The sequence below is a fragment of the Gigantopelta aegis genome, chromosome 8 (genome assembly GCF_016097555.1).
Source record: "Gigantopelta aegis isolate Gae_Host chromosome 8, Gae_host_genome, whole genome shotgun sequence".
Classification (NCBI taxonomy): domain Eukaryota; kingdom Metazoa; phylum Mollusca; class Gastropoda; order Neomphalida; family Peltospiridae; genus Gigantopelta; species Gigantopelta aegis.
The window spans coordinates 18,890,298-18,902,690 of record NC_054706.1 but is presented as its reverse complement, the minus strand read 5'-3'; the positions used below and the strand labels follow the sequence as shown (position 1 = coordinate 18,902,690).

At 39.2% G+C, this 12,393-nt stretch overlaps 1 protein-coding gene across 1 annotated transcript; it reads right to left on the bottom strand.

The window, feature by feature from the left end:
- Positions 1 to 1,548: 1,548 nt before the first annotated feature.
- On the bottom strand, positions 1,549 to 10,222 carry LOC121379078. Its single transcript, XM_041507542.1, has 3 exons — positions 9,753 to 10,222; positions 5,781 to 5,933; positions 1,549 to 2,620 (listed from the first exon to the last, which is right to left on the bottom strand). The coding sequence occupies exons 1-3, from the start codon at positions 9,994 to 9,996 to the stop codon at positions 2,307 to 2,309; spliced, it is 711 nt and encodes a 236-aa protein (XP_041363476.1). The 5' UTR covers positions 9,997 to 10,222; the 3' UTR covers positions 1,549 to 2,306.
- Positions 10,223 to 12,393: the final 2,171 nt, after the last annotated feature.

Here is a 12,393-nt window from a genome sequence, read left to right as displayed (position 1 = left end):
TTTGGCAATGCTCGCTTATCTACATTATCTAGGTCAACTACAAACGCATTGGCCAGCTTTGTAGAACTGGGATATTACGTGATTTGCGCAGGCGCTGAGCTTCTCACGTGATTTTGAACAAATTTAACTGTCTTGATTGAGACATATCTCATATCTCCAAAACATATATTGGTGTGGTGGTGGTGGTGTTTAATTGCGCGGTCGGTCTAGGATCGATTCCCATCGGCGGGCTCGTTCCAGCTAGTGCGCCATGACTGGTATATAAACGGCCATGGTATGTGATATCCTGTCTGTGAGATGGTGCATATAAACGATCCCTTGCTAAAATAAAATGTAGCGGGTTTCCAAGGCGCGTGTACATGGATTTTAGCGGGGTTGGAGGTTATAGACTGTGTTGAGCGAAGTTTATATGCCGTCATGCTCCCCCAGAAAATACATTTTAATTTTGTTTAGCTTGGGCAGGTAAGTGTTTCGACCCCCAATACCCTCCCCTTTCACATATACCCGTTTCCTCTCTAAGATTTTATGTCAAAATTACCAAATGTTTGACATCCAATAGCCGATGATTAATAAATCAATATGCTCTAACATTGATGTCGTTAAACAAAACAAACTAACGTTACCATTTCCACACGAAAGAATATTTATATGAATTTATTGATTATAACACTCTTAAAATTAAGAAGTGAAAGCGTCCAATGTCTGCTTTAGTATATTTCATAAAAAAAACCCCAACAACTAAACTTTGAAAGTTCTACTAACACTTTATAAAATATTATTTCTGAAATAGGAAGGTACGATTGTCGATATTACGTTGTCAAGATCAAACCGGTTTTAACGAAAGACTCTAGTACCGTATCCTCAATCGAACGTTCTTCGTACAGCGCAAGATTTCTCATTTAATTTTTTGAGACGACCCCTACAATTTCAAATCCGCAAACGCACGTGTTAACTGAAACTGACAACAGGCTGTCGTTTGTGCTTTGCCGACCAATGGCGGCACAGGCGACGAATCGAGCGTATACTTTTGACGATCTCCGTTGATAGCGAACACATACACGTTTTTAAAAAGTGCATTTGAGCTTGTATTTCATATTTGTACATGATGCTATAATATGGTAACCAGAGACTATAACTTTAAACTGGACGATATAAATACTTGAATAGTGTAGAAATGACAGCCGTAGTTAGTAATCTCATTTAGAACTTGATTTATAAGACTGTTACAAGTCAGGACCCATATTCACAAAAAGGTGTAAATTTACATCAACGACTAGCACTTACGTCTGCCGTAGATTTACGTTTACGTGCAAGAAGCACCTTATACTCAAAGACGGTCGTAAATGTAAACGTAACTTAGTTGGACGTAAATCCACGATTTAACACTCTCACCGGAGAAATTTAAAAAAACAAACATTAGAAACAATGGCTACCGGGTAAATAACAAATGCGCAAAACGCAATTTCGTTTGTCTTCTGCTAACAATAACACCGCGAACGGCGAACCATGACATTTTGGTATTGGTGAGTATCCGCGTTTTGGTACGAACTTGAGGATATTTCTTAAAAAGGAAACGTTAACTCAGGAGAAATTGGCCGAGTCGAAAACATCCGTTCGATCACCAACAAAAATATGTTAAATCCGTGGGCGTTCGCCATCGCAAACTGCTTCAGTTATTGGAAATGGTGCCAGTTTTCGTAACTAATAGTAAATAACGGCGATCGTGCTTGATTTATTATATGTACACGACTTACGTGCAGCGTTAGTTGTAACTGGAGGCACTCTTATATTTAGAACTTGATTTATAAGACTGTTACAGGTGCTATGTCAAAGTTGCAATAATGGCGGTTCATACCAAGTTTATACCTTCAGCTATATGCCCATAAAAAATTATAACCAAATAATTCCATTTACTAGTATAATTTTATTTTTGATGGGATATCTTGCGAGCGTGTCACACGCATTAACTAGTAACGTCACTGTTTTATGCGTACACATTAAAAACATTAAGTTTACCCAGAATATTTGCGATCACCTAACACAAGAAACAAAGATGGTGGCCATGCTATATTTAGCCACAAATTAAACGGAAACCCCTCATGTTGTTCAGTGCAAAATTAAAAAGAAAAGAATATTGTAGAGTTCATTATGAAATAATTATGCGTGGGATCGATTAATTTGTAGTTATTTATTATTATTGAATGTGAAAATAACGAATTATTGTAATTTCAACTTTGACATAGGACCTTTAATGTCAACACAAAACTAACGACGTAACGTGTGCGTTAAAATGCTGGCCAAAAGAATTATCCAATCGCAGGTTCGGATACATTATAATATTGCGGACTTCCTGAAGTGTATCCCTGTTGGCTCCAGTTATTGGTGGTTGACACGACGTGCACTTGCGGCTGATTGGTTCCTGGTGGGTACGCGGACGTTTGGTAAACCACGCCCCTGTTAGCGGCGGCCCTGGGAGAGTGCTGGGAGGCGGAACACGCCATCATGACAGTCCCAAAGAGTACTAAGACACACCCAGCAAGAACGAGACCAAAACTCCAAGACGGGGTCCAGTTGTAATTGGTTGCCACGAACAACACAGCGCCGATAACTCCAAGAATACCTGCAAGACAACAACATAAAGTTCAGTTATATGTTTTTATTGCGATTAATTCAGTTTTACCCCCATTTTATGTCACCAAAAAACATTAGAGTCTTAAGTAAATATTTAAAAAGATTTTAAAGCAATGGCACCACTAGAGTTTATTAATCATAAACTACTGGATGTCAAGCATTTAGTAAGTTATACATATAGTTATAAAGAGGAAACCCGCAACATTTTCCCGCTAGTAGCACGGTTTACGATATCAGTCGTGGTGCACTAGCTGGAACGAGAAATAGTCCAAATGAGCCCACCGAGAACATTGAGTTCCATCCCGCTCATTGCAAGGCGACAAAAGGTTTGTTTTGTTTAACGACATCACATTGATTTATTAACCATCGTCTCTGACTGAAACGTATTTCCTAACAATAGCTTGTTTCAAATTCCAGGTCTTTTTCGTTTCGCGCTAGTATAGATTTACACACCCCCCCCACCCCTATTTATTTATTTATTTATTTTATTTGTTTATTTATTTATTTGTTTTGTTTTGTTTTGTTTTGTTTATTTATTTATTTATCAATTTATTATTATGTGTTTTAACCATTATATCTTCTTTCTTTTTCTCCTATATTTCCCAGTCCTTTCTATTAAATGCGTCACAGCAATTTGTTTTGTTTTTTACCAATCTTTAATTTATACAGAAACATTACAAATGCATTTATGTATCAAATTGATATATATGACTATTATTATACCACAAATATGTACTTGTATATAAATTATATCACTTTGATGTACGGCCATGAATTCAAGGCTCCCCAACCTTGACATGGTCAGAATGGACTGGGGAAAATAAATATTTAAAAAAAAAAAAAAAAAAAAAAAAAAAAAAAATACAGCGTCTACATTATAGTATTGCGGACTATTGGTAATTTTGACATATAGGAAACACGCTACATTTTTAGTAGCAAAAGTTCTTTTATATACATCATCCAATGGACAGGATAGTACATACCACAGCTTTTGATATACCAGTCGTGATACACTGGCTGGAACGAGAAATAGCTCAATGAGACCACCGTCGGGGATCGATCCTAGACCGACCGCGCATCAAGCGAGCGCTTTACCACTGAGGTACGTTCCGCCTAGATTGCAAGTGAACAAATACAGTTCATTTAAGTTTCCGTGGCGATTAATTCAGTCTGTTTTCCCTCCATTTCATGTCTCCAATAATAGCAGAAGTCGTGGTGTCGGGGAGAGAAATATTCCTCAATTCTAAAACTGGAGGAGATAAGACACATGTTTCTCCCCTGTTGAAAGAAAAACAAATAATGTTTTGAATGAGCATTTTGTTTTTACTCCGACTAATCTTGGGGGCGAGACGTAGCCCAGTGGCAAAGTGCTCGCTAGATGCGCGGTCGGTCTGGGATCGATACCCGTGGGCCATTTCTCGTTCCAGCCAGTGTACCACGACTGGTATATCAAAGGATGTGTTATGTACTACCCTGTCTGTGGGATGGTGCATATAAAAGATATCTTGCTGCTAATCAAAAAGAGTAGCCCATGAACTGGCGACAGCGGGTTTCCTCTCTCAATATATGTGTGGTCCATAACCATATGTCTGACGCCATATAGCCGTAAATAAAATGTGTTGAGTGCGTCGTTAAATAAAAACATTTCCTTGCGACTAATCGTTTGAATTGTTCACAAGAATGTAGCTCATAAATCCTGCATCCGAGACAAGACATTTCTTGTTTTACAATGAAATGACGTTCGTACGTATGGAATCGGATCCTGTTGCTTTCAATTTTGCATGCTATCTTTGAGCGGAAAAACTAACGTAAATAATTGATTGCCAGATCACCCACCCATTTTTCAATGGTATTTCGATATTTTCCGTCAAGGTACGAAAATTGCCGAAAACGTTGCCATAATAACCAACTAAAGCACATTGATTAATTAATCATCAGCTATTGGATGAAAAACATTTGGTAACTCTAACATAGAGTCTTAGAGAGGAAACCTGCTACATTTTTTCATTAGTAGCAAGGGATCTTTTATATGCACTTACCCACAGACAAGAAAGCACATACCACGGACTTTGACTACAGTTGTGGTGCACTGGTTGGAACGAGAAGAAACCCAATCAGCTGAATGGATCCACCGAGGTGGTTCGATCATGCGACGCAAGCACTCCAAGCGAGCATTGAGCCGACTGAGTTAAATCCCGTCCCTCTACAAATGACGACTTGTAACTACCGTACTGTGGTGAGTGGATATATAAATAGAGGTAAGTGCTTTGTTTGTTTCTTTATTTATCAGGACCGTTGAAGGCTGGTAGGTACAGGGTTCGCAGCCCGGTACAGGCTTCAACCCAGAGCGAGTTCTTAAGGGCTCATTGGGTAGGTGCAAGGCCACTACACCCTCTTCTCTCTCACTAACCACTAACTAACAGCTAACCCACTGTCCTGGACAGACAGCCCAGATAGCTGAGGTGTGTGCCCAGGACAGCGTGCTTGAACCTTAATTGGATATAACCACGAAAATATGTTAAAATAGAAATGGAAATGGTGAGGAGGTGGGGGTGCGTAGGAAACGGCGAATCCAGTCTTGTTATGAGGGAACAAGCAAATATAAAGTTAAAAAGTTAAAAGTGTTTAACGACAAGTATAAGGTGGTGGGGAAAAAAGATGTGTGATGGGGATGGGGGACTGTCCACCATAGCCAAAAATTATCATGTTAGCACTCACATAGATAGGATTTTATAAGGGGGGGGGGGGGAGGAGACCCAAGTAAACCCCCACCATAGTAAATCCTGTTAGGATTGTAGAACAGGCCCTATATTAGGAGGAGGGGAAAAGGATGTGACTCCCCCTACCGAAATTCAAAGTGCCCTGAAAAATCAGATTAACATAACGCATTTATTTGTGGGTTTTTTAGTGGGTAACTTTTTAATACTGTAGGTGTACTTTTTACGCGTTGCATCCCCGCCCTAAAACAATCCTACATTCGCCCCATCTGTAACAATATTAAAACGAGAGAGAGAGAGAGAGAGAGAGAGAGAGAGAGAGAGAGAGAGAGAGAGAGAGAGAGAGAGAGAGAGAGAGAGAGAGAGGAGGTATAATACGTGACTTATCTAAACCTATAGATTCCGTAGTTTCAACCCATCAACACGACTTACCGCCGATGATCCCGAGGAATGTGATCAGACCGTTAAAACGGACGACGTTTGAACCGGTGACGTTGGTGAAGTTGTGGAGGAAGGCTATAGCTCCAAACCCAAGAAACGTCATCAACGTGATGCACTCGAGAGCTTGGACAATGTGATGGACAACTGAAACAGTATCATTTTTTATATACAATAATTAATACACAATTACATCAATTAAAGAATAACAAACGATGCAAGAAATACTCCTAAAAGTATGGTCCAATCTTAAAAACCACGGACAAGGAAAGATAATAAATAAATAAAAGGTAAATGTAGAAAATACGACATTAGTGGACGTTAGATACCATTTATCTTACGGGTTGTTTTAAAACGTATCTAACGAGTTGTAAGATAAATGGTATTTAACGGACACGAATGTTATATTCTATTTCTTACATATCCTGAGAAAAACAGTTTTAAAATAAATTTAAATAGAGAATAATACACGAGTGGCTGTTATATACCATTTATCTTACAATATCTAATATGCGAAAGCGAGTTTGAAACGTTTTTAAACAACGAGTTGTAAGATAAATGGTATATAACGGACACGAATGTATTATTATATTTTTTACATATCCTAAAAACACTAGATTTTAAGCAGATTTAGCATCTTTTTTTACTAAAAGTTATTTACAGCCCTTGCACTTACGCGTCACAGAAAAATTATTGCCAGGTTAACTATACGTCATAGTGTAATCGATTTCGACCAACCGGTATAATATAAGAAATGCCTTTTCCAACGAAAACCTATTTACGGCCCTTTCGCGTATAATTAACTTGTGCGTCACAAACCAGTTAATTTCAGGTTAACTTATACGTCAATAGAGTTATCGATTCGACCGTGCTTTTTTTTCATTGGATGGTATGGCATTGGTGACCTGGTCATCACCTAGGAGAAGCCAGTCGTATATCTTTAAAATGTTAACGCACGTATATGTGTTAACAAGTATTTGTTATAAAAAATAACGAATGATGTTCTCACCAAAGGGTATGTAAGAAATATAAATACCACACTGGCGATTGTGTGCTGTATTCAATACCCTCGTGGTGAATGTTTCCATATCTACACCACACGTAACAAGACAGTGCATTGTTGAAAATAGCAACAACACGTTTCTCTCCCCTCCCATCTTGGCCATCAATGTATCTTTCATGCGCGGTCAGTCTAGGATCGATCCCCGTCGGTGGACACATTTGGGCTAATTCTCGTTCTAGCCACTGGTATATCAAAGGCCGTGGTATATCCTTTCCTATGTGTGGGATGGTGTATATACAAGATCATACACACTGATCACACAAACCTACACACAAACATACCCCCCACATCCCACACCCCACGCATATGACGCCGGGATAAGTTACAGCCACGCACTGGCGGGTAATAACAACGTGAGTTTTTATTGGCATGAGTTTGTTTTAAAAGGTAATAAAGAACCATGCAATTAAAGTCTCGACTAAGACTTCAGTGACACTAACACCGACACTGAAAATAGTTTGATTAAAAACACTAAAAGGAGTTTTCCCCATATAATTAAAACAATATTTCCATAAAATACTCATACTTCATTGCTTTAAATATATTACTGAGACATCCATTTGTTTACGGAAGTTGTAGAAAGGTTTTTAGCGCATGTACTGGCGTGTCCTGTAAAATGGCTTGTGCAGAAATAAGTTTTGAATATTGTAGTGTCACACTTTTAAAATGATATATTGCTTATGTCTACTTCTGGTGAGCAGATTAACACATACTATCGTCAATTGTCTTGGAAAACAAGACGTTCCTTTTGAATGCGGAGTCATGGTAACATTATCAGCAATGGGTATTGATTAGGTATTGGCATACGAAAATAAAGGAGTCAAGACTCTACCTCGGTGTTGTGTTTACCTGTATTCGTTAAATAGCCTCTGATCAATGATTGCACTTTTAATGAAAACCTTTCTATACAGAACACTAACTCGGTATTGCGTTTACCTGTATTCGTTAAATAACCTCTGATCAATGATTGCCCTTTTAATGAAAGCCTTGCTATACAGAAGACCATACGAAGAATCAATAGCGTGTTCTGACACAAAACACCGCCACCATTACGGTTAGCTTCAAGAAGCAGATAAAATCATTTGCACAGAGACAGGTCAATCAATAGCTAGAAATAAACACTGCAAAATACCTTTGATGTATCGGATTTCTTAGATTCAAACACCCCGATATTTGCAGTAAGCCTAGTTAGTGAGGTAAGATTAAGAATGTTTTAACACACCTTAGCACATTATTAATTAAAAAAAACCTGTTTCTGCTAAAAAAGATTTGTTACGGCCACAAACACTACCGGACCCCCCCCCCCCCCATACACACCCCACCCCATCTGTGTACCACTAAGGACCGATCTTACAACAAATAGCACGCCAGACGAGCCTTCTACCTCAGAGCTATTTCACACTTCCGTTGCATTGTAGTTAAAGTTTGTTTTGTTTAACGACACCATTAGAGCACATTGATTTATTAATCATCGGCTATTGGATGTCAAACATTAAAGAACCCAAACTGGCGTATTTTTTTTGGAAAAAACCCAGCAACTGAGGGCTGACAACTATCGTAACTTTTCGATCTCGCAATGCAATGCGAAAAGACTTGTAGGACGATGCTATGTTGGTTAAAAGAGCTTAAGGTAGTACTAAACCAAATAACTTCCGGCTGGGTCAAAGTTCGAGGTACACCCAACTTTTGATAGAGAAGTGAACACCACAAGTCCTGTGATTGGTTATAAATGTGAGTGTGTTGGTTGTAAAAAAATAATAGTTTCATCTGGGTAAAACAAATGTGCAATTTTATTTCATCTAGTACCAATGTGTCAAGTAGCCTTGTGCTTGAAACATGTATGGGGTACTTGTAAAAAAAAGTACTCGAATTTTGTGCGGAACTAGGGTAGTCATAGACGCTACCCGTTATCTCAGAAACGAGCAGCTTGACCCCCAATTTTTTCTGATTCACTTTAAGTGTGAGGGGTGGTAGTATTTATATCCGTGGCGTTTATGTCGATTGATACGTTGCAGGTAGGAGTTTTAGCCACATATGTTACTATTGTCGTCTATGGGATTTGATTTGATAGTGTACACCCTTAAGAGAGCTTTGTGAATTAGGCCATACCGATATCGTCCTTACAAATCTTTTCGCATTCTACTACGAAATCGCAAAGTTGCGAGAGTTTAGTGGATTAGGTCAAGAACTAATTTTGTCAACTCGTTACGAAAATGACAGTAATTAATTATTTTCTTCTATTAAAAAAGGAAAAAAGAGTAAATTAATAATAATAAAAACATTTCAGAATGTTTTAAACGTTAAAATGTGTTAATCTAAAAAAAATAAAAAAATGAAAAGTTATAGTTTGTTTTGTTTATCAACATCATCAGAGCACACTGATTTATTAATCATCGGCTATTAGATGTCAAACATTTGATAATTTATATGTAGTCTTAGAAGAAACCCGCTACATTGTCCCATTAGTAGCAAGGGATATTTTATATGAGAATGAGAAATAGTCCAGTAGGCCCACCGACGGGGATCGATCCTAGACATAATATAACTGTTAAGTTAGGTGGAGTATAGAGGACTTTCCAATATGCTGAAATATCGTTATGTCCGTGACCCTATAGCTAATTTCGGAGATAGGACTTTTTGGTTTCGCCGTACTTAGTTTAGAGCATTGACGTAGGCAGGGGGCGGGGAGGTTTGTGTGTGTGGGGGGGGGGGGGGGGGGGGCACTACATTTGCACCCGCACTGTCTGAGTTGTGTCATGGGGCGACAGACAAATATAATTGTGTGGGGTGGGAGGCGGGCAACTGAGGTGTAATGTGTGGGGGTGGAGGATGGCCCCATGTCCCCCACCCCACCCCACCCCACCCCTTAGTTACGCATGTGGTTTGGATCTACCGATACTTACCCCCCGAACTGGTGACGCCGATGGCTACACACACGTTGACGCCCATGGTGCTGGAACACGCCTGCCACAGACCTATCGCATTCGTAACCGAGACTTGCACGTAAAATCGCCCTCCAAATAAATTGTTGACGTTATACTCGATCCAGTTGGGCGTGGCGAACCCAATGAAGAAAAGAACACCACCCACACCTGCCAGCGAGAGCCCGACCAGGTAGACCCACGTTCTTTCAGAGATCCTAGCCATTGCTGTCTGCTTTTTTTGTTTTTATTAATCCACTAAGCACCTGACAGTTCTGTCGTGAGCTAATCCAGAAATCGAAGACACCTGGGAACCGAGTGTTACGGTCATAGTCCGAAATGAACGCTTTTACCGAAATTACGTCTCAGAATCCACGCCAGTGAAATATGTATTTCTCCGATAATATTGTGACTTATTATCAGAGTGCTCTGTTTATATCAGGCTGACCAACTTTGCGACAGGTAAACACTTGCAACAGCTGCAGGTAGATTCTGATTAGTAATCGATATTGCCGTGTATCTATTAAAACCCCCCACATTTCTCCGTCTTTGGTGACAGCGGAATGGTGTTTGTGTACTGTAATGGTGAATGCATCACGTAATGTAGATTTATGGAACAAAATTTATTGATTTATGGAACAAAATGTATTGACACCGCATGATGCACGTGCTCAAATGATTGCCAATTTAGTAAATCGACAATCTCCGGTATATTTCGTCAGAATAAAGTTAGGCGTCCAGTACATTTCAGTACCCAGCTACACATTTATCAGGTTCCTATCCTCTCTAATTCATTTAATACTGAAGTGCCAAAACCAGTCTAGTGAGCATTTCCTGACGTCTCAGAGTGCTAGTCAGAGTTTCTAGATCATGGTAGCCTCACTCCCATGGCTAGTGATATTCAATGTTCGTCTAGTAAATAACTACTATTGCCATGCCCGTCGGCTAGTGAATTTCTTTTGGTCAAATGTTGCAGTTTTCTATTTTGTAAATATAAATATCCTGACCCCACCCACCCCCAATGTTAGTGTTTTTAAAGCTCTATCTCCCTCTTTAGGTGACGTATCTTATTATTACTATTATTTAGTAAAATTGTAGTAACTTAAAGTAAAGTAGGACTAGTGAATTTTTAACTGCGGCTAGTAAGTTTGTAAAATCATTGATCCCATGGCTAGTGGATTTTAAAACAATTCTAGAAGCCCAATTTTGATTGAACACAGAAATGCACAGGAAAATGTAGAACGAAAAATATCTTTGTGGAACTGAATATTAAGTAATCTTTGGTATTTTTCGTGAAGAATATTCAGCAGGAAAATAATCGCTGTTACTCGCTAGACTGGTTTTTGCACCTAATATTAAATGAATGAGATGCGATATATAGACACGGTGGTACCAGTCAAACTGTTTACGCTAACACTCACAAACTATTCGACTGGTCCCCGATGTGCTGATTTGGTTTAACGTGAGGCACATAAACCCATCTAGCTCACGTTTTTTTCTGCTCGGTATAGTTGAACTCAGTACAAGAGTTTTATCGTAAGCACCACACAGCTGACTGGTTCCACTCACCTTGCGTGCACGTTCCTCAGTTAAGGACCGTTTCTCAATGTTCACGGTTTTGGGGGCGGTACGTGCGCGGGACTCGGAAAATGGACGCATCAAAAGTTTTGTAATTAGTTTTTTTCTTCAGATTTCTCATCAGCGTTTCCATATGCGCGACATGATGTAAGTTCAGCCAGACCGAGCAGAAAAACGTCCGCTAGACTGGTTTATGAGCTTCACGGTAAACCAAATGGCAACGACTAGAACAAATCAAATAGTTCGCGAACGTTAGCGAAACGTTTGCTGTCTGAACTTGGGGCAGGCATTTGGTAACTGCGTTACTTAAAAAAAACCCGGAAACACGAAACACGGCCTCAACGCTCGCTATCATAAGCTGTTTTTCCGCAGTTTTAAATAACTAGCGCTCTGTTTGCCAGGGCATTAAACCATGCAGTTCGGTACCCACAGTTGTTCTTTGTTGTTTTAGCATCTTTGGAAGATACTGACTTAGGATCCGAGAATGATGTGCAAACTTGGCACCCTTAGGCATTTTGAAATATTCAAGATAGTTGCCAAAACACATTACTCTGTTCCTCTATCACATATGAAGACACTGTTGATGTCTAGGACAGTGTTATAGGGTTCAAGGAATTCGTTTTGAAGTACTCCCAGCTAGTTAAGACATTGAAATATCATTTATATCCAGGATGGCCGCCGCGATAAACGTCAGAATCTGGAAATTGTAATTTACCATAGTTTACATCAACTTGAGCAAGATTGTGATGTTAGTGATTGAACTTTATGGGTCAAGGAATTCGTTTATAACAACCTCTTGCTAACTGAGATATTGCAGCATCATTTAAATCCAAGATGACCATCAAAATGGACGCCAAATTGCCGTATCTATTTGATTTTATTCCCCAAAATAATACCTTCTTCAGAGATGTTTTGAGGAAAGGAATTTATTTCTTGCATTTACTTTCTAATGCACGGCATTAAAAACAAATATACTGCTTGAATCCAAGATGGCTACCAAACTGGCTTCAAAAACAAAGAAATGTCCACGATATGTGCATCACAT

Coding starts and splice junctions, on each gene's coding strand:
- LOC121379078 (XM_041507542.1), bottom strand. CDS start 9,996: ATGGCTAGGATCTCTGAAAGAACGTGGGTCTACCTGGTCGGGCTCTCG. Junction 5,934..9,752: donor CGGCGTCACCAGTTCGGGGG/GTAAGTATCGGT, acceptor ATACTGTTTCAG/TTGTCCATCACATTGTCCAA. Junction 2,621..5,780: donor ATTCCTCGGGATCATCGGCG/GTAAGTCGTGTT, acceptor GTTGTCTTGCAG/GTATTCTTGGAGTTATCGGC.